Below are 26,242 nucleotides of genomic sequence, written 5' to 3'. Positions count from 1 at the left end.
TGTTTCATGTGCTCACAGTTTATAATTAATACTCTTCTTATCAGTATAACAATATAACAATAATCACATTTTCATATAAGAGGAATGGAATAGAACGGAACGAATGGAACAGAACAGAACAGAATAGAGAAGGGGAGAAGGAAGGAGAATGGAATGGAATGGAATAGAATTCTTTATTGGCCAAGTGTGACTGGACACACAAGGAATTTGTCGTGGTGCAAATGCTCTCAGTGTACATAAAAAAAGACACGTTCATCGAGAGTCAAGAATCATAAGGTACAATATTTAATAATAGTCATAGCGTACAATAAGCAATCAAATCCTACTAGGAAACAGTCAGTATAAATCGTAAGGATACAAGCAACAAAGTTAGTCATACAATCACAAGTGGGAGGGGATGGGTGATAAGGAGTGATGAGAAGATTAACAGTAATAGTAGTGCAGACTTTGTAATAGTTGAACAGTGTTGAGGGAATTATTTGTTTAGCAGAGGGATGGCGTTTGGGAAAAAACCGTCCTTGTGTCTAGTTATTCTGGTGTGCAGGGCTCTATAGTGTTGTTTTGAGGGAAGGAGTTGAAACAGTTTATGTCCAGGATGTGAGGGGTCTGTAGATATTTTCACAGCCCTCTTTTTGACTCATGCAGTATACGGGTCCTCCATGGAAGGCAGGTTGGTAGCCATTGTTTTTTCTGCAGTTTCTGAAGTCTGTGCCTGTCCGGTTGCAGAACCAAACCAGACAGTTATAGAGGTGCAGATGACGGACTCAATCATTCCTCGGTAGAACTGGATCAGCAGCTCCTTTTGGGCAGTTTGAGCTTCCTGAGTTGGCGCAGAAAGAACCTTCTTTGTTGTGCTTTTTTGATGACGTTTAGTAATATCCAGTGTATCTATTTTACAATCTTATTACTTTATATATGCATCTAATCCATTTTTATTTGTTTTATTTTCTAACAGTTGTATTGTTTACCTTAACATATATTCTTTATTTCACCGAGCTCCCTTTTTCTCCCTTTTTTCTTTTTAATCTCCAGCCATCCGTAAAGTAGCTCCCAGGTCATATAATATTCAGTTTGTGCTCGGCCGTTTTGGTCCGCCTTGTGTGACTCCTGAGTAGAGATTCCTTTAGTAATTATGCCAATAGAAAGGAAGTTTTTTGTTTTTTTTTTAAATCAAGAGTTGAATAGTTGATCAAACTATAACAGAGAACGTGTCTTCCTCCAACAGTCCTATTGAGGTTAATCATTGGGAGGCTGGGGTTGAGAGTCTAGCAAAATATTTTCTAGCACCAGGTGTGTTGATTAACCTGCAAATGGCTGGTGTTTCCTGATTGGAGAATTTATTTGACCCTTTTCTAGGAATGGAGGTAGATACAGGTAGGCCTCATCTTACGGCTACAGTGGAGCCCAGTATTTCTGTTGCTAAATGAGACAGCTCTGCCCTCATCTTGATGAACTTTCTGGCCACGTTGTTAAAACGGAATGACTTCCGTTGTTAATTCAGTGACGTGGTCATTAATCTGGCTTCCTCGTTGACTTGGCTTGCTGGAACGTCGCAACGGGGGATCACGGAACACTGCAACCGTCATAAATACGAGTCAGTTGCCAAACGTCTGAATTTTGATCACGTGACCATGGGGATACTGCAATGGTCGTAAGTGTGAAAAATAAGTCCCCTTTTTTCCAACTTGGAACGGTCACTAAATGGATTGTTGTAAATCAAGGACTAGTGGTATAAGAAAATCATTCCCCCAAAAGGGAGATGGAACATTAGTTTATTTTCAGCCAGAAATCCATATCTTACCTAATAGTATAAAATAATAATAATAGTTTATGTATGGTATACTAGTAATAGTATGATACTAATAAATTAATTTTTGGTGAGAGAACTGATTTTTTTAAAAAAGGCTGGCAAGCAGCTCACACCATTGCTTCCTCCAATTTGCCCAAAGGTTTTAAGTATATTTTTTTCTTAAAAAGAGAGAGAGAGAATTTCTGGAACTCGGGTTGTTTTTGTCTGATGGAAAAAAAGGAGAAATGGTTATTTTCCATCCCAGGTTCTAAAATGACAAAGAGGCTTTTGTCACCATCCTAAATAATTTGGTTTGGTGGGAAGTTGGAAACAGGAAGGTTGAAAACCCCTTAAAGGGACAAATTCTGCCCCATAACATCAGAGTTAAATCTGGCTGGAAAGTCCTTTGCTTCTTTCTCCCTTCCCTCTCTAAAACTCTCAGCAACCAAGATGGTTTGGGGACAAATGTTCATTTTCCTCAAATTTTGCAATTCTCACAAAGATAAATCCAGCATCTTTCTATCAAGGATAGACAAAACTCCTATTTCTCAAAGGGTCACTTTAATTTTTAATTTTAATTTTATTTTATTTTAATTTAATTTTTTTAATTTTAATTTTTTCCAGGCCTGAGGGATTCTGGGAGTTAAAGTTCTTTCCTAAAGTGGCTCAGATTGAAAAACATTGGCCTAAAGTCTAGATTTGCTGGAATTTAGACTCCATTCAATGAGTTATTTTCTTTTTTTATCCGCTTCCCAGTTTGCAACTACCTGTAATTTTCCACAAAATTCGCTGAAATTTTCCACTGTCGGGTTGTGGAAACGAGACAACTCCTTTACTCCGGGTTGTAAACTGACATACCTTTTGAAATAACCTCTGAGGCAGACACCCTGAGCTGCGTGGGCGACAGACTGATTTAAGTTTTGGTTTTTTTCAGAAGAGATTTTTTCTTCTTCCAGAAAAGTGTTTAATCCAGGTAGTCCTTGACTTAACTATTGCAATTGAGCCCAAAATTTGCATTACTGAGACAGTTATTAAAGGACATGCACCTCGTTTTATGCCCCCTTTTTTGCCGCAGTTATTAAGTGAATCTTGCAGTCATTAAATGAATCTGGCTTCCCCCATGGACTTTGGGGGAAAGCTGACTGGGAAAGTCACAAAATGGTGAGTATGTGATTCCCCTGGAGAAGGGAAGCAGAATTCCTCAGTCATTATACAGGTAGTCCTCATTGTACGACCACCGTTGAGAAAAAAAATATTTGTTGTTACACAAGAGAGATGATACGTATATTTTGTCCCATTCTATGATTTCCCTTGCTACTGTTGTTAAGTGAGACAGCTGTTAAATTAATCTGGCTCCCTCCTCCCAAACTTCGCTTGCCGGAAGATTGGAAAAGCGGATTCCAGGACTTTTCAACCGTTCGTAAATGCGTGACAGCGGCCGAGGATGAGAATTTTGATTACGTGAACCTGAAGATCCTGCAAAGATTATAGGTGTGCAAAACATCACTTTTGAAGTCCCCCCCACTTTTTTTTTCCAGCGCCACTGTAACTTCCAACGGTCACTCAATGAATGGTTCTAAGTCAAGGACTACTCAGGGGTCTCCAACCTTAGCCACTTTAAGACTTGTGGACTTCAACTCCCAGAATTCCTCAGCCAGCAAAACTGGGAGTTGAAGTCCACAAGTCTTAAAGTGGTCAACCTTGGAGACCCCTGACCTATAGGGCCTAACAGACCAGCATGAAAATGAGAGGGAAGCTTGGCTTAACTTGGCTTGACCCTGTTAAAATATTTTGGAACAGTAAGTTGTTACTTGTCATTAAGCATGGCAATGAGTGGGAGAGAGAGAGAAGGGAAAAAAAATATCTTGCAGTATTTGGCGTCTGCATTTTAAATCTCTTTATTTTCTTTCCTCTTAATCATCAAACGGGCACTTCAGCGTATAAACGCAATTATTAAAGTTCTGTAAACTAGGGGGGAAAATGTCAGGGAAATGGGTTGTAAGAAAGCAGCCCAACTTTACACAGGTTTCGGTCCCTGATCCATTCCAGTCCCAAGCCATGTAGAACCTGGGAATAGACACTTGCTCTCAAATTCATTGACTTATTATTTTTTCCCCCCAGTTTGGAAGATTTTTCAACAGTCTCTGCTCCGATTCTTGTGATCCTCCCATTTGCCATGGGAAAAACTTTAACGGATGTTGTGTGCTTTTTAAATGACATGTCAGTTCTGAAATCGGGCGCATTGCCGCCCTTCCAACGGCTTTTTTTTTGGGGGGGGAAATGTGAAGCAGTTTGCAAAAGACTTCAAGGGGTGGGGCAAAGCATGTTGGCAGCGCTGGCTTGCCCTTATTTTCTTAAACTGGAATGTGGCTTTACTTGGTTTGGATTTAACGGGTGACTTTAATCCAGCCTCGGGGCGTTTCCTAATCCATGGTTTAGTGCAGGGGTCTCCAACCGTGACCACTTTAAGACCTGCGGACTTCAAGTCCCAGAGTTCCTCCGCCAGCCAGTTGGAGACCCCTGGTTTAGTGGACCATCCGCGATTTCAACTAATGACATAGCTGGACGTTTAGACAAGCATGAAGAATCCAGAATGACAAGAGCTGGAAGGGACCCTGGGAGGTCTTCTAGTCCAGCCCCCTATTCCAGCAGGAGAGCCTATGCCAGACGTCTCCAAACTGGGCCAGTTTAAGACTTGTGGACTTCAACTCCCAGGGTTCTCCAGCCAGCATAGCTGACTCTCTTGTAATCCCTTCCTCTGCAATCTCTCTCCACTTTAGGAGATTAAGAGAAAAAGCAGGCATGGCTGGTTGGGGAATTGTGGGAGTTGAAGTCCACAAGTCTTAAAGTTGCCAAGTTTGGAGACCTCTGCCCTACACCATTTCAGACAAAGGGTTGTCCAATCTCTTCTTAAAACTCTTCCAGTGTGGGATCATTCACAACTTCTGGAGGCATTAAGGAAGTTGCAGGCTTCAATTCAATTCTGATTCTTGCAGGTCTGTTGTTTTTTTTTTAAATCAAGTTTTGGGCCAGGCTGGGGGCAACCGCAACAGAAAAACCGACCTGTTATGCGCAAACTCCCCCTTGTGTCTTCGTAGCTGTGGCAGAAACATTTGCTGTGGGCACCGAGCAGGCCCGTTGCAACTCGAATCAGCCTGCCTTTGGATCTATTATCTGTGCTTTTCCATCCAAGGCCGGGAGACAAAAAGGAGAACATTCTCCGCATGGAACATGCAAAGGGAGCAGCGGAAAACGTTAGAAACACCCCAAGTTGAAGGCGTGTAGAGGAGAAAAATGTGGGCATGGCACCGAGGATGAGGAGGGGAGGGCAGGAGGGAGGAAGAAGGAAGGAAAGGAAAGGAGGGAGGGAAGGAGGAAGGAAGGATTAAGAGCAAGGCAGAAAAAAAAATTAAAAGAGATAATCCTTCCTTCCTTCCTGTCATATAATTAAGAGCAAGGCAGGAGAAAAATTGAAAGAGATAAAGATTATATGACAGGAAGGAAGGAAGGAGAAAAGAAGAAGGAAGGAATGAAAGGGGAGGGAGGATTAAAAGAAAAATGGAAAGAAAGAAAAATTATAAGACGGGAAGGGAGGGAGGAGGAGGAGGGTGGGAAGGAGGAAGGAGTGAAATGAAAGGGAAGTTAGGAAGGGAGGAAGGAGGATTAAAAGAAAGAAAAAAATTGAAATGAAGAGAGATAAAACAGGAAGGAAAGGAGGGGGAGGGAGAGGGAGGGAGAAGGAAGGAAGGAAGGAAACGAAAGGGAAGTTAGAAGGAAGGAAGGAATAAAAGAAAAAAATTGAAAGTTGAGAGATTATAAAACAGGAAGGAAAAGAGGAGGAAGGAAGGAATGAAACGAAAGGGAAGTTAGGAGGAAGGGAGGAAAGAAGGATTAAAAAAAAACAAAAAATGAAAGATGAGAGAAGGAAGGAAAGAAGGAGGGAGGAAGGAAGGAAAGAAGCAGGGAGGAAGGAAAGGAGGGAGGAAGAAAAGAAGGAAGGAAAGAAGGAGGGAGGGAGGAAAGAAAGGGAGGAAGAAAAGAAAGAGGGAGGAAGGGAAGGAAGGAAGGAAAGCTTAAAAGTTCAAGGCGAAGGGCGGGTGCACCCGACCTGCTTAGCCAACAGCCCACGAAACCCGCAAGGCGGCCGAGCGGGGTCGTGAGAAGCCCCGGCTCTCGTTCAGCCCCCGCGAAGGGAAAGCGAAGGACACCCAGAGGCGCGCCTGGCCCGCTCGCTCCCCTTGTGCGCGCCGTTGCCCAAGCGCTCTGCACGAGCTCAGAGGCGTCCCGAGCCGAGCCGAGCCAAGCCAAGCCAAGCGGCGAAGGCGGGCCGGGGGTGGGTCGGGGCCGGCGCTCTCCACCCCGTGGGCCGGGCCGGGCCGGGCCTGGGGAAGAAGGCGGCGCCGCGGGCCCGGCTTGCGTAAAGCCCAGCGCTGGGGCTGAGCGCCGGCCTTGCTGGCTGCGCCATGGAGCTGCGGATCCTGGAGCCCCGCGTGCGGGTCCTCAGCCTCGCCCGCCGCGGCCTCTGGCTCTACACCCACCCGCTGCTCAAGATGCTGCTCCTGCCCCAGCGCAGCAGGTGGGACGGCGCGGCGGGGCCGCCTGTGCGCGCACGTGAGAAGGCGCAGACACGCGTGTCGGCGGGGCGGGGCGGGGCTGGAGAGGCCGCGCGGCCGGCGGGTTGGGGCCCGCCGGCGGCACGGACGCGGTTGGCTAGCCCGGTGGAGGAGAGACCGTGCAAACGTTGGTGCAGTCGGGAAGGCGCAGACACGCGTGTCAGGGTAGCCAGGCTGGTACTACGCGGGAGGGCGCCGCAGACGCGCGTGTCGCCGCGGCTCGCCTGGTGGAGAGACCGGGCAGACACGGGCGTTGGTGCAAGTGGCAAAGCACTGACATGCGTGTCGCGGAAGGTGGGCTGGAGAAGCTGCGCAGGCGGAGTGTTATCGGAGTGACCACAGGCGTGGATCAGAGCTGGTGTTTGCACACGTGCTCCGAATTGGCGGGGGGCTAAAGACCCGCCAACTCTGTTGTTCTGACCAGTATGTGTGTGGGGGAGGAAATAACTTCTCTGCTGTGTGCTTGCAAATTAAGGATGGAGGCATGACGTGTGCATGTCTGGGTGCGTATACAAGCGTGTATACAAGAGAGAGGCAGTCCGGTGCACGGGTGGATAGAGCAGAGTTGTGTCTGTTGCCATATAGTGGTTGTTGGTAGCCTCTGAAGAGGCCCACAATCTTTCTGGGCATCAAAAAAGCGGGCTGCAGTTCTCCAGAAGCCCTGTAGATGGCGACAAAGACGCTTTCTACTGCCATCTGGAGATCCTGTGGAGTATTGCAGCCTGGTTGCCCTCACTTTAGCCCAGGTGATGTGAGAACCTGTCCCCCAGCCTTTCCCGCAATATCTGGCTTCCTTTTTCGCTTTGCTTAGGCTCTCACCATGCAGACCGACTGGCTGGGTTGGTCTGGGAACGATGGGACTTGTAGTCAGGGGAAACTCAAAGCGACCCGTGTGGATAAGAAACCCAGAAGAGGCCTACCAAGATCGGTAAAGAAATTGCAGGGTTGAGCCAAAGAGAGAGGAGTTGTGTGTAAGATTACACCCATTTGGGAACTGGGAGGGAGAGTATTTCTTAAAGAGAAAGATTTCCTCCAACCTGGGCCCTTCTAGAGCACTTGGACTACATTTCCCATCGTCCCCAAGGAGTTCCTATCCCTTAATTTCAGGAACGGAGACTGCACCAGCCTCCCCAGGCAAAACCCAAATACTGTAAATTCTGCACTGTCTTTTTAAATTTAAAATCTTTAAAAAAATCTTTTCTTCCAACCTGGGCTTCTTCTAGAGCTCTTGGACTACATCTTCCATCGTCCCCAGATGGGAGGTTGGAGTTGTGGCCCCATAAATCCAGGAACGCAGCCTCCCCCACCCAAAAACCAAATGCCGTAAATGGTGCACAAACTTTTTTAAAAGAGGCCCGTGAACCTTGGCTTTGACTGCTCCTGTGGGGGTTTTTTGGGGGGGGGGGGGCAGCTGAGGCCAAACTTTCCCCCAGTTCTTGAAAAGGGGCTCCTTGGACCCCAATTAGCTCAGGAGGATCCCTTTCCCCCCTCCCTTTCCCGTACCTTTTAAATGCCACATTTACTTTGGCTTTGGGCACCCGGGTGCAATCCTGACATAACCAGGACGAGACGCCCCCAAGGCTGGTCTGAAAGCCTTGAAGGAAGATAAACAGCTCTTCCCTTTTCTTTCTTTTTTTTCCTCCCCCAGCCAAGGGCTGATTTCTCTTGAAGCAATTTTTTTTTTTTTTCCCCTTTGGAGCAAATTATGTTTATTTTCCCTTCTTGAAGCAATTTATTTTTTCCTAAATTCTTCCCGCCCCTGCACTTTTTGCAAGAGTTGGCAGCCTCTCTCTCTCTCTCTCTCTCTCTCTCTCTCTCTCTCTCTCTCTCATCTCTTCTCTCCCTCCATCTCTCTCTCTCTCTCCCTCTTCTCATCTCTTCTCTCTCTCTCTCCTTCCCCTCCTCCCTCTCTCCTCCCTCCCTCTCTCTCTCTCCTTCTCTCTCTCTCCCCCTCCTCTCTCTCTCTCTCTCTCTCCTCTCTCTCTGCTCTCTCTCTTCTCATCTCTTCTCTCTCTCTCTCTCCCCTCTCTCTCTCCCCCTCCTCTCTCTCCTCTCATCTCTTCTCTCTCCTCCTCCTCTCTCTCTCTCCTCTCTTTCTTAAGGTTTTGCTCTTTCTTTCGGGTGGAATTTGGAATTGCAGAAATAATTTTTAAAATGTTTTTAAAAGGGGGGACTTGTTGCTAAATTCCTGCTGTCTTTGGCATTTGTTTTGGTCTTTCAAACTTTTGTTTGTTTGTTTTTGCAAATATAAGGATTGCTGGTTGCTGTCTCTGTTTTTAAGCTGCCTTGGATTATTATGCCACTTTTAATTAAGAAGCGTTGGGGTTTTTATATCCGTGAATGCTCCAATTCTTAGTTCTGGCTTCTATTTTTGTGGGAGAGTTGCGACTGATAAAAATGCTACTTGACTTCATTTATAGAATTAGCAGGTAGTCAAGTTACTACAGGTAGTTTTCCACATCCAGCCATTTGTTTAGTGACCGTTTGAACCTACGACAGCACTGACTTAGACCATTGTTCACACTTAACAACCGTTGCAGCATTCCCGTCGTCAGGTGATCAAAATCCACACCTTTGACTATCGCTTCGTATTTATGACCGTTGCAGTTTTTTGGGGGAAATCACGCGATCCCATTTTGCGACCTTCTGACAAGCAAAGTCAATGGGGAAGCCTGATTTGCTTAACAACCGTGGGGCTAACAAAAAACAAGTGCATTGATTCACTTAACAACGGCGGTAGGAAAAAATGGGGCGAAATTTCCTTAACGCCCGTCTCGCTGAGCAACGGATATTTAGGGCTCGGTTGTCATAAGTCAAGGACTATCTGTGTAGGGATGTGAGGAATTCTGCTTCCATCCCAGTTAAGCTTAGCTAAAGCTTTTTCGGAGGTCATTATTGTTTTCCTTGCTTATCTTCGCCATAGCAAAGAATCTCAGACAGTGGAAAATTCCCTCTTCAGTTTTCTAACGTGTGTGTGTGTGTGTGTGTGTTTTGAAAGAGGACTTTCAGAGTCATCTGTTCAGGACATCTGGAGGGCACAGCTGGCTCCCTATCAGCACCAAGCAGGTTGTTGGTTGTTTGCCTCACAATTTCTCTCTGGTTTCACAAGTTGCTTTTGCACCCTTGGAGATAAAACGAAGCCTGCCAGCTCAGAATTTGCAATCAGTGTGAAATTTGTAACAGAAGACAAAAACAGAATAACAGAGTTGGAAGGGATCTTGGAGGTCTTCTAGTCCAACCCCCTGCTTAGGCAAGAAAACCCTATACCATTCCAGACAAAAGGTGGTCCAATCTCTTCTTGAAAACCTCCAGTCCCACCGGTGAATTGGCCTCCCTGCCAGGAAATTTCTTCTTAATTCTAGGTTGGCTTCTCTCCTTTGTAAGTTTCCATCCGTTGCTTCTTGTCCTGCCTTCTGGTGCTTTGGAGAATAGCTTGACTCCTTCTTCTTTATAGCAGCCCCTCAAATATTGGAAGACTGCTATCATGTCTCCCCTGGTCCTTCTAAACTAGAGATACAGTTTCCAGGTCAGCTTGTTGTGCAATTGCCTTCCTCTTTTTCTCCCAAACTTCCTTCCTAGCGGTCCTTATGGCCTAATTCTGTTTTCTATTTTGTTCTTAGACTGGCGTCTTTCTCCAGCACAGTTCCTTGGCATTACTACCTATTGTTTTCCACCAATTCCTGCTTTGCAAGCCGTTTCCTACTTCCTTTAGCTACTTACTCCGCGTCTTATCTGGCTGCTTAACTCTTTAAACTCTGCAGCTTCCGAAAGGTACAAATCGCCTCCCCCACCGAGTGGTTTTTAAAGAAGAAAAAAATAGGGTTTTCTCTGAAAAAGCAGAGTCTGAAATTGTGCCTTTGCGGAGGCACAAAACGGTACCTAGAACGCGTCTAATTGTAGGATGTAAAACAAAATAATTCCGCAAAATATACTTTGCATTTTTCACCTTTTGCCTCGCTCCATTTCAAAGGGCTGTTTCTTTTCTTGTTTGTTTTACATTTACACTTCTTTCTGCGATAGCTACACACGTCCTAGAAAAACAACAAATTCCTGTTCTTGTTTTGAAAAGCCTTAAGGCTGCACTGTAAACAAGTCCGAAACAGTTTCCAATTTGAAAAACTAAAAGTTTGGCTGTTAGAATAAAGGAAAAAAATATCTTCCTTAATCTTTGTACAGTGAAAGGGATGGCCCAGGACTTCAACATGAAGCCAGGAAAAAAAATATTGTTTTTTTTTTCCCCTCCGTGATGTGAAATGGCTTCACTTTTCATAGCCCTGAAAGTGATTGATGTATTCGTGGCCTTATTGAAAAGAAATATATTTCTGGCAAACATGGAAAAAAAATATTGAGGCTTACCGCCCATACGGCATTCCGATCACCTGGGATAACCAGGTAGTTTGTTAATGAGATTTCTTCACTCTTGTTTTTCCTTAAATTCCCCTTTGTCATTCTTCCCTTCCTCCTTGCCTTTTCCTCTTCCCTCCCTTCTCACCTGATTTCTGCTGGCTGCCTTTGGTGAATTTTAACTCACCGGTTGGACTTTTTCTCCCAAAATCTGGTCAGCCAGCGAAATGATTTGGTAAATTTAGCTCACTGTTTTTTTTTCAAACTCAGCCACTTCAAGATGGGTGGACTTCAACTCCCAGAATTCCCCAGCCAGCTAAAAAAATCATAGGGTTGAAAGGGACCGCAAAAGGTCTTCTAGTCCAACCCCTGGTTCCCTGGTATAAGGCGATCTTATACCATTCCGGTTAAATGGTATCATCGAATGGTCAAATTCCCCAACCAGCCAAGCTGAAGTCAGATCGTAAACACTGTTGCAGATTCACTTAGGGACTGCTTTGTTTAATGGCCAAGTGGCCAACTGTGTTTGATAAATAAGGATTACTTTTATTGGAATTCTAGGACTGTTCATTAGAAAAGGTTAAGGTTTCTGTTCTGCCCTGCCTAGGTTAAAGTTGTTTGCTTTACATTTACAGTTCTTTCTGTGGTGGCTAAAAATTGTAGAAAAACAACAGATTTTTTTAAATTGTGGTTTTAAAAAGCAGCATGATAAACGAGCCTTAAAACCCCTTGGCACTGATGATGTTACTCAGTTGGGTCATGAAACGTCTGCAAGAAAACCGCTAAGCTCAGAAAACACCAAGGACCTCACAGTTGAACGCTGAGCTACAGATATTCTCGTCTATCGAAGCCTGAAACAGTTTCAAAAAATCTGGCGTAATCCTTTTGCGGTGCCAAAAAAATTTGGGGGGCTGATTTGCCACCAATGAGCTGGACGTTACATGCACCAACTCCAAGCACGTGAATCAGCAATCCGTTTCATTCCGGCCCATTTGATCTGCTCAAACAGTCTTTTTTTTCCCCCTTTCTCAAACTCTGGCAAGGGAATAAACAAGTTGTGTGTCCGACTGAAAGGGCAGGGCATCTCCCTGTCGTGGTTAAACAGGCTTGTGTTGTGTGACTGCGGTTGAGTGCAGCTGGATCATTTTCTTTTGGTTGTTTTAAGAGGCCCTGGGTAAAAATATCAGTGGATTTTTTTTTTCTCCCAAGCTTGAAGGGGTAGCCTGAAATATTTTGCTGGAGTGCGTCTGTGTGTGTCTGCATGAGAGAGAGAGGGAGGGAGAGGAAGAGGGAAAGAAAGAAAGAAAAAGAAAGAAGGAAAGAAAGAAAGAAAGAAAGAAACAGAGAGGGGGGAGGAAAGGAAGGAAGGAAGAATAAGAAATTAAAGAAAGGAAAGAGATAGAAAAAGAAAAGAGAAAGAAAGAAAAAGAGAAAGAAAAGAGAGAAAGAAAGTAACAAAAAGAAGAAAGAAAAAGAGTGCAAGTGAAAGAAAGAAAAGAGAGAAAGAAAGAAAAAAGAAAAGAGGGGAAGGAGGGGAAGAAAAAGAGAGAAAAAGAAAGAAAGGAAAGAAAGAAGAAAGAAAGAAAGAAAGAAAGAAAGAAAGAAAGAAAGAAAGAAAGAAAGAAAGAAAGAAAGAAAGAAAGAAAGAAAGAAAGAAAGAAAGAAAGAAAGATGATTGAATAGTTGAAAATCAGGGTGTCTCCACCTTTTAGAGAGGAAAATGAAGAGTTTTATTCAAGGGTGTCCAACCTTGGCAACTTTAAGACTTGTGAACTTCAGCTCGCTGGGGAATTCTGGGAATTGAAGTCCACAGTTGCCAAGATTGGAGACCCCGAGTTTAAACACTTCTGGGGATTTGCTTTGCTGCTCCAAAGCCTTTTAAAGGATCTTGATTTTTTTTTTTAATGTAAGGGTGACTTACTTTGGCCAAAGGACTTGCCACATTGGCAAGATAAATATATCTTTCACTCAACGGTATGAGGGCCTGATTGGATTCGCCACCTAAGTTGGCCTATCGATGTAGACTTTGTCTAGAGTGGTATAGTCAAATAGGGGACTCATTTATAGACAGTGCAGTAGCTTAAAATCATGTCAGTGATATAAATGCGTTAGGAATATACACAGATACAGAAATATTTGCCTTAGACAAGAATGCAGGTAAATCTTGACTTATAACCAAGTGAGGCAGGAATTACAGTGTTAAGTCGTGGCCTGGTGCCTTAACCACTAGACCAAACTGTCTATCTCGGTTCCCGGAGAGGGATACAGAAAAACATCCTTAATCCGAATTGAGCCTAGTGGTGCTTGGTAGTTGAGGGTGATTTTTTCCAATTTCTGTCCAAAGGGAGGAAACTTTCACAGAACCAGTTCATAAGCTTGACTTCACGCTCTCCTCTTTTCCCAGGTGTCGGTTTTTCAGCTTAACAGAGACTCCTGAAGACTATACCATCATGGTGGATGAAGATGGCTTCAAAGGTAGGAGCACCTTTTGGAGTGCAGGTCTTTCCTCATTTACTGACCGCTCGTTCCGCTGTGGCCAGGACTGAAAACAATAAATTTGTAGCCGATTTCTGACTGTTTTCCTACCTTCACTGCTTACCTCAGTTTTGCGACTGCCGTTAAGGTCGGTATAGGTGGCACAGTTCCGTTTTCCTCTCTCTATCCTGCAGCACAGACTGGTTGGAGAGAAAGGGACTGCAAGAGAATAAAGATACAGATCAGAAGGAATGTCATCATGCTGGGAACCTGGAATGGGGACCTGTGGGTGTACTACATGAACAGCATCCAGTGGGTTAAGAGTTAAGGAAAAGAAGGGAGGGGTGAGGGAAGGGAAGGGAAGGGAAGGGAAGGGAAGGAAAGGAAAGGAAAGGAAAGGAAAGGAAAGGAAAGGAAAGGAAAGGAAGAAAGATGAGAAAGAGAGGGAGGGAAGAGAAGGGAAGGGAAGAAGGAAAGGAAAGAAGGGAAGGGAAGGAGGAAGGAGCCTCTGACAATTTCTTTTACAGCAGATATATAATAGAACTACAAAACTGCCCTCCACTCTATGATTTCTCCCCCAAAAGCTCCTTTTTTTCTATTATTTCTATTATCCCATTGTTTTCCTAATCATCAAAACCACATATTCTAAGTACCTTTGCAATCCTTTGGCGGTAATTTCCATCCTCCTCCCTTTTCTCTCTCTTTTTACCCCGTTAATCCTGACATTTCCTTACGGATTTTTATCCAGTGCTTCTCCCTCAACCCTCTACTATTCCGAGGGAACATCTGAAGTTTTTGGATGGGGGAAGTATGCCACAAACCACTCCCAATTTGCTCCTAGTGCTCCAAAACGGAAGGTAGTTGGTGGATTCTGGTGCAACCATTCTGAGCAGCCAGTTTTAACACGGTGCAAAGTCGCTTCCTGTGAATGGGATTATTTTGGAAGGGAGACAACCAAATAGGTGCCCTCCAGATGTTTGGGTTTCAATTCCTAGAATTCCCCAGCTGCGATGCAGGGCCGACGAATTGGAGGAAGTTGCAGCCCTGGAAAATGGAAATGATAACTCTGCTTCTGTTGGACTCTTTCGTGAGGTGTTCCCGCGATTCCAAGAAAGGGAACAAAGTCTTGGCTGCCCATCTGTAGATTTCCAAGGATGAAGGGGAACAGATGTTTATCTCAGGGTGTTCCACTTGCCCGGTGGAGCACGGGGAGTGGGAAACTATTCTGCCGGGCCGGTCCTTGCTGACCGTAGCAGCTTTTGTTATCGCTGGACCCTGGAGTGGCTCCAGAGCGGCCTTGGCAGCAGGTTGGCAAAGGTTGAGGGAAGGTGGGATCTTCTGAGGCTGGGAGAAGAGCTTTGTGCTGTTCCCAGGGAGCATGTCCACCCGTGGGGGGAGGGCAGAGGAAACCCCCCTGGTGCTTTCTGGAAGTGGGGGATGGGAGAGAGAAACGGGCTGCACGGGAGGGGGAAGCGTTTGAATGAAATCAAATCTTTATTGTGGTTGTAGGCCAACATAAAGGGGGAAAGAAGGAAAGAGAGAAGGGCTAAAAGAGGGAGGGAGGAAGGAAGGAAGGGGCACAACAGTGGAATAGGGAGGGAAGGAAAGAAGGAAGAATGGGATAAAAATGGAGGGAGGGGCAAAAAGGGAGGGAAGGAAGGGGCACAACAGTGGGATAAGGAGGGAAGGAAAGAAGGAAGATTGGGATAAAAATGGAGGGAGGAACAAGGAAGGAAGGAAGGAAGGAAGGAAGGAAGGAAGGAAGGAAGGAAAGAAAGGAAGGGAAGGAAGGAAGGAAGGAAGGAAGGAAGGAAGGAAGGAAGGAAGGAAGGAAGGAAGGAAGGAAGAGGCATAACGGGGATAAGGAGGGAAGGGAGGAAGGGAAGGAAGGAAGGGGCACAACAGAGGAATAGGGAGGGGAGGAAAGAAGGAAGAACGGGGGATAAAAATGGAGGAAGGGACAAGAAAGGGAAGGAAGGAAGGGAACTAGGTATGCCCAGCTTAATGAAGAGAAAAACCAGGGGAGACATGATAGCAGTCTTCCAGTGTCTGAGGGGCTGCCCCAAAGAAGAGGGAGTCAAGCTATTCTCCAAAGCACCTGAAAGCAGGATAAGAAGCAACCGATGGAAACTAATGAAGGAGAGAAGCAACTTAGAACTACAGAGAAATTTCCTGACAGTCAGAACAATGAATCAGTGAATAGTTTGCCTCCTGGAGTTGGGGTGCTCCATTATTGGAGGTTTTCAAAAACAGACTGGGCGGCTATTTTACGGTGACCATATAAGGTCTCCTGCCTTGCACAGAAGGTTGGATTAGAAGATCTCCCACTCGGTGATTTTCTTCTATTCCTATGATTCTATGCTAGTCTAGTGTGATCTCCAAGAGGTTTTCTCACATTTCTTCCAGAACTTCACGCCTCTGAGTACCTACAAGTGGTGGATTCCACCTGGCTGGTGCTCAACGTCTCATCTAACGGCAGCGCCTCCCTCAACAACCAGCCTATAGGAGTCACCAAGATTGCGAAATCTGTCATCGCACCCCTGGCCGAACATAATGTCTCCGTCTTAATGCTGTCCACCTACCAGACGGATTTTATTTTGGTGAGCTTTTGGGGGAAGACGGTTCCAGAACCAGGGTGGGTACCGTGGTACGATAAAGGGCTGGGTTCAACAAGTAAATGGGAGGTGATAACGGCCGACACTGAGAGGGAGCAGCTAGCCAACCAGCATCAAGTCAGGATTTGGAATAGCGGAGAGTTTGGATGGGACTTTGGAGGTCTTCTAGTCCAACCCCGTGCTCCAGCAGGAGAAATGGAAGCCGTTGAAAATGGAAGCCGCAACGCAATTTGGGTGATCTTTGGTCTGCCTTTCAGGTCCGGGAGAAGGATCTGCCCGTGGTCATCCACACCTTGGCCAGCGAATTTGAAATTTATAAGGAGGAGAATGGAGAACTGGCCCCTGCCAACTGTGAAGACATCAGCAACGGGTTCCACAAGGCAAAGCAAGGTGGGATTTTCTCTTGGTGAAACCAACACAGATGAATTCTATCTAGTACTTGGGTACTTCTAATATTTGAGAGACTGAGAAGAAGGGATTGACTTGTGCTCCAAAGCACCAGAGGGCAGGACAAAAAGTAATGGGTCATGCCCCTGTCGGAATCTGATTCCAAGGGGGAGGCTGAGGAGCTGTCAGGGAGCGGGAGATTGGCTCTGTTGGCTGTGGAGGAAACTGGGGAAGGGCATTGTCCAGCTGGGCAGAGCAGGGTAGAGGTAGAACAAGGGAGAGGGAGTTCAGAGGAAGACCCAGGCCCACCCCTTCTTCATCCTGGGGCACGCAGTGAGGAACGGAGAAGGGAGCAACATGGGTTGCATGGCTTACGGGGGAGGAAAGGGCCCTGATTTCCTTCATTAGCCATACCTGGGAACACAGTGTTTAAAAAGGGAGAAGTGCGCACAGCAACTTGTTGCAAGCAAATCATGAATTATCTGGTATCGTCATCTGGTATTCCCAACTGTGTGTGTTTTGCTGGCCTTTGAAGTCTGCAATTCCTTATCCTGCCCCATCAAGTTAATTACTGCAGAGTGGTTAGTGTGGATTTTTATTTACAGTTTGTATGTACTTTGTTTTCGGACTGAATTTCCTCCACTTAAAGGCTGTTTTGGGGAGAGTTTTTTCTCCAGCCGAAGGTAACTGGACATTGGGGGGCAAAGTTAGAGGTATTAAAGGGACTTTTCTTACTTATGTGACTGTGTTGCCTTTGTGCCATGCCCGGGTCATCACATAATGGGTGGAAAATCACAAAGAGAGAGCTCCAACTTAGAACTAAGGAGGAATTTCCTGACAGTGAGAACAATTAATTAGCAGAACAGCTGGAATCGAGGGTTTTTCTTTCCTAAGGGATCAGACTGGGGCAAGACTGACAGCGTCTCTCTCTCTCTCTCTCTCTCTGCTTCCCAGAGTTCAACGCCACAGTCCATCCCATTCAGACTCCTCAGAACAGATTCTGCATTCTCAGCATCGCCCCCGAAACCTTGCCAGCCATCGCCACGAAACTTATCGATGTCCTGTTCTACTCAGCCAGGTGAGTGGTTGATGTGTGCTGGTTGTGTGTGGGTGGGGGGGGAAGAAGGTTGCTAAGAAAAAAGGAAGATCCACCAGGAGTGCTCTAGGCCAGGGTTTATAGGTAGTCCTCGACTTATGACAGCGGAGCCTAAAATTCCCCTTGCTAAGCAAGACTGTTCTCAAGTGAGTTTTGCTCCATTTTACAACCTTCCTCCCCCCCCACAGTTGTTAAGTGAACCTTTGCACTGTTAAGTTAGTAAAATAGTTGTGAAGTGAATCCGGCTTCTCCATTATTTTGATTATCAGAAGGTCGCAAAAGGGGATCATGTGACCCCAGGGCATTGCAATAATCATAAATATGAGTCCACTGCCAAGCACCTGGATTTTTAATCACATGACCATGGAGATGCTGCAATAGTTGTAAGCGTGAAAAACAACCATAACTGACTTTTTTTTTTGTGCCGTTGTAACTTTGAACGGTCATTAAAATGAATGATTGTAAATCAAGGACTGCCCATATCATTGCTACCTCTGAGGCTCTGGTCAACTAATGGTCAGAGCCAAATTGGCAATAGATAAGGCTCAGTGGAATTCACAGGGCTGTACTGGGTTCTTTTGTGACAACGCAACGATTCTCAACTGATGACACCTTTTACACCGCCTTCCAACCCAGCCTCTTCTTCTCCTACAGAATGTTTCCTAATCTTATCTTTCTGCTGCGATCAGATTGTGTGATCTAAGCTCCAAATGTGGGAGGACCGCAGGTCCTTTCTTTTATAGCAGTAGAAAAGTCCTATGTGTCCATAATAGGAGTCATTGATGGTCCAAAATTTGACGTTGGCATTTCTTTCTTTGGCTTTTTCAGCCCCCCAAAAGATGGAGCTGCTAACAATCAGGAGTCCATTACTTTCTTCGCCTTCTCACTGATTGAGGGCTACATCTCCATTGTCATGGATGCAGAGACCAAGAAAAAGTGAGTGCCACACAAAGGGGAGTGTTGTGCTTTGCTGTGGCTTAGAGGAACGCAATCCCCTGAGTAGGAGTAATTTACACCAGGAGCAATAACCGCAATACCTGCAGGGATGTTCCATAGATTTGTTGAAAGATGTATTCTCATTTGACTTGTTTAGATGTCTATGGAGATAATCTTGAAAGAGGAATACAGGACTAAGGGTGAAATGTTAACAGTGTTCCAATATTTGAGGGGCTGCCACAAAGAAGTGGGGGGGGGGGGCAACCTCTCTCCAAAGCCCCTGAAGGAAGACCAAGAAACAACGAATGGAAACTAACCAAGGAGAGATGCAACCCAGAACTAAGGAGGAATTTCCTGACAGTGAGAACAATCAATCGATAGAACGACTTCCCTCCAAAAGTTGTGGGAGCCCCATCACTGGAGGTCTTCAAGAAGAGACTGGACAGCCATTTGTCCAGGATGCGTAGGGTCTTCTGCTTGGGGAGGGGAAATGGACTAGAAGACCTCAAACCTCCCTCCCAACTCAGTTTTTCTGTGCTATTCTGTAATAGTTAATAAACTCAACATAGCCACGGAAAGGAGAAAATGGTGAGAAAGAAACTCAAGATTACCCCATCTTGATTCTCTTTCATGTAAGAGTCAGGAGAGAAAAATTCTGCTGGATTTTCAAAATTCTGTTTTTTTATATGCCCGTTACAATAAGTGAGAGTTCCAGTAATCTTCGTGAAGTCTGATCTATCAATCTGTCGCGATGGATTGGCCAATTATAGTTTGAGAGGACGTAAGTGGCCAAGACTGCGAGATGGAATCCTTGATTTGGCTTAAATTGATTCACAGAATTGTAAATTTAGAAGCAAAATACAATTTTTTTTTAATATCAAAAGGATTTAATCCCGGATACCTCCCAAGCAGTGATAGAAAAACAAACAAACCCCTCTTTCTCTGGAATGATCAACATGAACTCAGCATTTTGGTGACAGACGGAGCCTAGTTGCATATACATCATCCATACAGGAATGGTGTTGGGCAGAGAACCTCCTGGGTCCACTGATGAAAGGGCAGGCAGTAGAAGACATCTTGGAGGTTCCTTAGTTGAGTCCAGCAACCATCTGGGTTAGCTTTGCTCCAGTGGGTGACGTTGTGGAGAAAATGTCGGATTTTCCTCTCCTTTCCCAGGTTCCCTAGCGACCTGCTGTTGACCAGTTCCTCGGGAGAACTCTGGAGGATGGTGAGAATTGGTGGGCAGCCCCTGGGCTTTGGTGAGTTGTGTTATACTTTCTTTTTTTCCGCACTTTTATCAATGATTATGGTGCTGCAGATCAGAGATTCCCCTTGGAAGTAAACAGAATATGGGTAGTCCTTGACTTGTGACCACAACGGGGAGCAGAATTTCCATGTCCACTTGACTTGGGTTCCATCTCCAGGAAGAAGTCAACTCTCATTTCTAACCATCGGCACGAGCGATTTCGTGGATCTGAGATGGTGTCCTGTGTTCTCCTAGAGCGGGGACTCTCCAAATTCAACAACTTCAAAATTTGGGGACTTCAAACTCCCAGAGTCTCCAAGCCAGCCATGGGAGTTGAAGTCCACAAGTCTTAAAAAGTTGCCGAGTTTGGAGAGCCCTGCCTAGAGGAAAAGGGTTTCTCTCCCCCAGAAAGGATCATCTGGTTTGGTCAAATTCCAAAACCTGAGAAGGACGGCCCTACATTAAGCGGTTGTCTCTCCTGGTCCTTCTCTTCTGCAGATGAATGTGGGATCGTGGCCCAGATTGCTGAACCACTGGCCAGTGCAGACATCTCTGCCTATTACATCAGCACCTTCAACTTTGACCACGCCTTGGTAAGCCAGGCCTAAGGGCTTGAGGACATCCTGAGTTTGAAGCATTTGTTGTTTCGAGGGTTTCTGGTTGTTGTTTTTTTTTAAATTTATATTATTTCACCTTGATTATTGTTTATAAACACCTTGAGGTGTCGAACATACCTAATACGCCTTTCTCCTCCTCCTTTCCCCAACAACTACCCCGGGAAATGGGTTGAGCGAAGGAAAAGGGACTGGCTCAAATTCAACCAATTGGCTTTCATGGCAAAGGTGTGGGACTAGAACTCACCACCTCCTGGTTTCTAGCTTGGTGTCTTAACCATTAGACCAAACGTTGATCGTCCTGAGTTGTTTTGAGATGTAAGATGTGACTGTGAGTGTAAATTAAACCCCTTTCCTTTCCTTTCCTTTCCTTTCCTTTCCTTTCCTTTCCTTTCCTTTCCTTTCCTTTCCTTCCCTTCCCTTCCCTTCCCTTTCCTTTCCTTTCTCTTTTCTTCCTTTCTCTTCCCTTCTTCCTTTCCTTTCCTTCCCTTCCCTTCCCTTCCCTTCCCTTCCCTTCCCTTTCCTTTCCTTTCCTTTCTCTTTTCTTCCTTTCTCTTCCTTCTTCCTTTCCTTTCCTTTCCTTTCCTTTCCTTTCCTTTCCTTTCCTTCCTTCCTTCCCTTCCCTTCCCTTTCCTTTCCTTTCCTTCTTTTCCTTTCCCTTCTTCCTTCCTTCCCTTCCCTTCCCCCAATCAGAATAACATGGCGGCCAATTTAATAAGACAAGAATGTTGTTCTTAATAACAGTATTGAACTGGTTACACATCTGAAGACGACACCGCCCCCCCTGCAAAAAATAGCTTGAGCCTTCCCTTATATTTGGCATCCTTGCAACTAGCTTTTTATCTTCTCCACGCCATTCCTTCCAGGTTCCAGAAGATGGCATTGGCGAGGTCATTGAAGTGCTCCAGAAACGCCAGGAGGCTGGGAGATAACCACCTGGGCTCCCTTTATCTCAGGTGTGGATTGTTTGAAGCCAAACTGATGGATCTGGTCCAGCCTTACTCCCCATGGATGTTCCTGGAGAGAGAGAGAGAGAGAGAGAGAACAGGGCAGCCCAGCTTCTCTGCAAGCCAAATTATCTTTCTGGGGACTCGTATTTGTGTGGAAGACGCGCCTAACTTTTTCACCTGAAGATACCTTCCATTTCTCCCAGGGGAGAAACGTGTGCCTCGTTGTCCCAATTCTCCAGACTGACCAACAGGGTTGGAAATTCTCTAGGTAGATTTCAGTATTACTGCTTCTTCTGGTTTTCTCAGCCGTCTTCGTGGTCCTTGATTATCTGCTGTCTCTAGAGACCCTCAGAGACAAATTCCCATACATCAGGATGACTTGCTTCTTGGTCACGAAAGAGAGGTTTTCTTCTCTTTCTCTCTCTAATTTTGCACGTCTTCTGAGACTTCTAAAAGCGTCCTTGGAGACAGGGACGATGTAACTTAAATTAGAATTGCACTCCATGCCCCGCAAGGAAAGGAGGATGTTCTCCAGAAACAATGTTCTCCTGAGGATGGATCGAAGGTCTTCAGAAGATGATAACCCCAACGTATTTGGAGACCAAACAGCCCTAGCTTTAGAGTCAGTGCAGTCCCTTTTCAGTGCACAATGTTAAGAGTAGAAAACACTGGATTTAAAAAAAAAAAAAAAAAAGAGCTGTTTGTAGGGAGGGCCGGAGGAATGACCAGAAGGAAGATAGAAAGAACTTTGGACCTCAGTGTCCTTTGTTCTATGACTGCTAAAAGGAGATAAATCAGGTTTTTTGGAGGGGGGGGTTTGCTCCTGCAACTTCCCCTCCTTCTGTTCTCATGCCGTTGGTGAGCAGTATTACATACAACCAACACGAATGGATTTGAAGCATTCGCTGTCAAATATTTTGGGGGGACAGGTTGGGTTGAAAAAGCTCCCTCTCTCCCCAACCCTCCTTTTTGAAGCCTTCATGCCTTAAAAGTGCCTTCTTGTGACTAACCTTTCGGAAGGAGAAACCATCTTGTAAGCTACGGCCTTAATCTGGTACGAAGTTACCATGGCCTGAAGGATGAAGAACTCACAAACTTGCACTGAACGTGGGATGGAAGTCGAGACGTCCTCTGGTTGGTGTTGGGCGAGACCCCAGTGTGTCTTCCCACCCCTTGGGGACCTCTTGTGAGGTCTCTTCTTGGGGGCCAGTGAGAAGGTTGAGTTTAGATGTCCTCAAAAGAGAATGATTGCTGTTGTGTAGCAGCCTTAGTCTTTCCGCTTCTCCCGTTGTCTTAGACTGCTATGAAAGGGGGAAAGGTTTGCCCACTCCATCGGCCAGCCCAAGTCCCCGTGATTGTAACCTTGAGTCGAGAAGGTCGGTGTTGACTTCTCAAAAGCATCGGTAGAAGGTGACCTTCCTAGGTGTCCTCTCACCACTACAGCTTGATGGGCCTTCCCAGACTTTAGGTTTTCTAGAAAGTTTCTTGAGCTTTCTGCAAAAGTTGAGAGTCATGACCCAACATGGACCATCAACCGTCTTCTCTTTAAGAGAAGAGAAGAAATTGGGAACAACAAAAGCTGGCCTGAAACGTAGATTTGTGGAGTTGCTCAGGAAAGACACAGGGCGCACTGTTCACATCGGTGGCCTATAGCCACCCTGATCTTAATTTTTATTTGTTGGTGCTAAACTAGGCCAAGAAGTTGTGCTCCTTCTCTGCAGCCCTCAAATGGAAGCCTTTCTTTTAGCTGTGGCTAGGATTCAGGTTTCTTTATAAAGTTCTGTATAATTTGTTGGTTTGTTTTTTGCATAGTTTTAAATTTTTCTCAATAAAGGTCATTTTAAAAATGTTTTTTTCCAAACATCTAATAAAACAGTGTATCTCTCATCTGTGGCACAAAGTTTTGGCTTGATGCATTGGTAGCATCTGTTTTTGGGGGTTGTGTGTGTGTGTGTTTTAAAAGATGAACATGGGTGGGGGGGGAAGCTGTATTTAAGATAGTTAGATGTACAAAAAGGCCTTCCTGAACCACACCCAAGTCATCTCTCTGTATAGGGAGACCTTCTCAAGATAATACCACCCAAAGGGCGTTGGACTTCAATTCCTATAATTCCTCTGGTAGCCTGGATTGTTTTAGCTTTGCCATTCTCATGCTCAAGCAGGAAATCTTTCAACTGTTAAAAAAAATAAAGCAGTTGGATTGAAGCGTGTTTTTGCAAACCACATAAATGCACCTCGACTTCAAAAGGTGCTCGGATGTGCTATCTTATATCAAGCTAAATATAAAAAAAATAATGAAGTTATGATTTATTGTTCTGACTATTAGGACAGATTACAGAAAAAGAAGAATTATGTTGTAAGTATAGAGCAAGAGGTGAACATAACTATCTTCTGTAGAGAGATCAACAAGCTACTTTGTAGTTTTATTTTTATTTCTTTTTTTTTTCTTTTTCCTTTCTTGCACCTCTCTTTTTCTTACTTTATATTAGTTCGTGTTTTGATAGTTTTGGAAAAGATTTGTCTGGAATGGAACAAGGGGGGGTTGATATATTTTCACCAGCAGAGGGAGCTAGAGACCACTTTTATATTGAGAAATTTCTGTCTCATCCCATAAGTAATTTCTCTTTTGTTCACCCCTAAAGATGGAGTGATTGGTTTGGGTTTTTGTTTTTTTTCCCCACGTATAAAAAGTCTTCAATATTGGAAATTTGGGGCAGGGGGAAATGCTGCAAGCAATCCAGTTTGGGCTGAGGCTTGTTTTTTTAATCCCAGTGGACAAATGGGGGTGTCTGGATTGAGCCAAATTCTAGCTAGGAATTGGGATATCCCATAGTGGCACTACACAACTGCCTCTTGCTTACAAAAGCACCCATGGAAAGCTGGAAATATTAATTTTTTCTATGTGCAGAGGAATAAAATATTTTGGGGGGGCGCCCAGGGCACAAGCATGCAATGAAGGGGTCCTTGGTACTCTTCTGAGCTTTCTGGTTTTCCTGCAGACGTTTCATAACCCAACCAGGTAACATCATCAGTGCTAGTAAGGGAGTGGGGTTTGCTGACAGTTTATATTCTGGTGGCTTGACTTGTCAGTGCTGGTGGGGGCATTTGGTGGAGCTGTTTTCTCTTGGCTTCATTGGCAGATTCTTGATTGGGGTGTGGTTTACTTGATTGATGGTATATATAACTGATATCACTTTGGAGTTAATCGAAGCTGATCTGGGTGCTGATTGCTGATGGAGAGGTGATGGGGGTCTTTTTCTCTTTTGGGCTGGTTAATTGTCTCTTTTGCATAATCTATAGGTGTTGTTCATGTCTATGTGTCTGTTGATGGCTGATTTGTCAGAGTTGCCAGCCTTCTAGAAATTCCCCAAAGACCAGCAAGCCACTAGAATATAAACTGACAGCAAACTCCACTCCTTACTAGCACTGATAATCTTACCTGGTTGGGTCAGCTTAGAGAGCACCAAGGACCCCACCGTTGAATTTCATTCACGTGAGCATGAGGAGGTGCAAAGCTCTTTTATTCAGGGCCGTTGTAACTTTGAAGAGACACACAATGAACTGGGGTTTAAGTCCAGGGCATTACCTGTCCTCACTGGAGAAGCTTCTTTGCCAGTTTCTTCGCCGATGGCACCCTGGGAAATTATTTTGGCTCTCGGTTGTTGAATTTCACATGGATTAGAAATCTTGGCCGGAACTTCAAGAGGTCCCTTCCTTCTGTCTTTTTTCTTCTGTTCTTTTGGTGTTTCGACTGAGTCACGAGGCAGTGATGACATCGAGGAAAAGGGCCCCGAAGATTAAGTAAAGCCGCAGCTCCTATTTTAATACCCAGTTCTGGGTAGAAAGTTCTCCTTTCCTTCCCTTATCTCCTTCCAAGGAATGTACTGGCAAAACTGAATCTGCAAACTTAGAGGAAGGGAGGAAGGGAAGGAAAATAATGTTTATTTTTACCCGCAGGGAGGAGGACTTGCGCACTTATATCCTCCTATAATGGGAGGCTAACGGATGGCTCAGCAGCTAAAAAAATTATGGAGAGCAGATCTTTCCTTTTTTAAAAAAAAATGGGAATGTATTATCATATCACATACTCTCTGAGCTTGGTTGTTTTCTTGCAGACGTTTCATTACCCAAACTGGGAAAGCATCAAGGATCCCACAGTCGTCGTTGTCCTCCTCCTCCTCCTCCTCCTCCTCCTCCTCCTCCTCCTTCCTCCTTCCTCCTTCCTCCTTCCTCCTTCCTCCTCCTCTTCTTTGCAAAAACCCCTCTCTTCTAGTACTGATGATGTTACCTAGTTTGGTAATGAAACGCCTGCAAGAAAACAACCAAGCTCAGGGGGCACCCTTCATTGCAAAATTTCTGTCCTGGGCTTCAAAATATTTTATTCCTCTGGAAGTTGTGGATGCACCATCACTGGACAGTTGCAAAAAAAACAGACTGCACTGACACTTGCTCGGGGTGGTATAAAGTCTTCTGCTTTGAGCAAGGGGTTGGACTAGAAGACCTCCCAGGTCCCTTTCAGCCCTGAGATACTTGTAAGGCTATTCAAAATACAATCGTGCTGAAGGTCTGGTATCCTCAAATACAGATAAGGGTTCATGGTCAACATACTTTGCAGCATTTTGGCAGTAGGGGAAAGAGTTCAGAAGAGGAAAATGTCAAAATATTCCAAAAATAATTTCGGAGGTGGGGGGGGGGAATTATTTACGGAACATCAAATTACTTGAAAAACTTGAAAATACATGTAAATTTTTGTCTGTATTTATTGTAGTCGGTCAAGCACTCAAGCACACATTCATCTATGCATTGCATAAAGACATTTTCGTGTGAATTTGCAATATCCAGACACAGTTCTGTTGGTAAAAGGGTCAGAATATTTGAGGCTTGGAAACTGCAAAGAAAGAAACGGAAGTCAACAGATTATCTAATCTTTTATCTATACACAGGCATTTTCTAATCTGCAATTCTCCCTTGCAAACAGAGAGGATTATAATTCTGTGAAGTAAAAACAGTCAGGGTGAGGCAACATTTTAAAACTGCCTGCATCCTGGATGACAAAGCCCATCTGCTAGCTTCGCCTAGTATGCTATACCTAAATACAGGGATGCTATATGATATACTAAAATGCAACAGTTCATTTAGTGGCTATTCAAAGTCACAACAGCACTGAAAAAAGTGAC

General features: G+C 44.9%; 1 protein-coding gene across 2 annotated transcripts; it reads left to right on the top strand.

Annotated features, from left to right (window-relative positions):
• The first annotated feature begins 6,097 nt into the window (after positions 1-6,097).
• On the top strand, positions 6,098-22,949 carry CASTOR1 (cytosolic arginine sensor for mTORC1 subunit 1). Of its 2 annotated transcripts, none has more exons than XM_087942718.1 (9): positions 6,098-6,365; positions 13,151-13,221; positions 15,628-15,821; positions 16,094-16,226; positions 17,178-17,301; positions 18,148-18,255; positions 19,432-19,514; positions 20,000-20,094; positions 20,982-22,949. In XM_087942718.1, exons 1-9 carry the CDS (start codon positions 6,253-6,255, stop codon positions 21,045-21,047), a joined length of 987 nt encoding a protein of 328 aa, XP_087798844.1. In that variant the 5' UTR covers positions 6,098-6,252; the 3' UTR covers positions 21,048-22,949. The 2 variants fall into 2 exon arrangements, with proteins under 2 accessions (XP_087798844.1, XP_087798845.1); XM_087942719.1 differs by lacking the exon at positions 6,098-6,365 and adding an exon at positions 10,959-10,981.
• Positions 22,950-26,242: the final 3,293 nt, after the last annotated feature.

Source organism: Notechis scutatus, chromosome 13, assembly GCF_049901735.1.
Source record: "Notechis scutatus isolate UNSWTSFEM ecotype Mainland chromosome 13, rNotScu1.2, whole genome shotgun sequence".
In the NCBI taxonomy this organism is placed as follows: domain Eukaryota; kingdom Metazoa; phylum Chordata; class Lepidosauria; order Squamata; family Elapidae; genus Notechis; species Notechis scutatus.
Note: the sequence above shows the minus strand (reverse complement) of the source record. Positions and strands in the feature narration are given on the sequence as shown.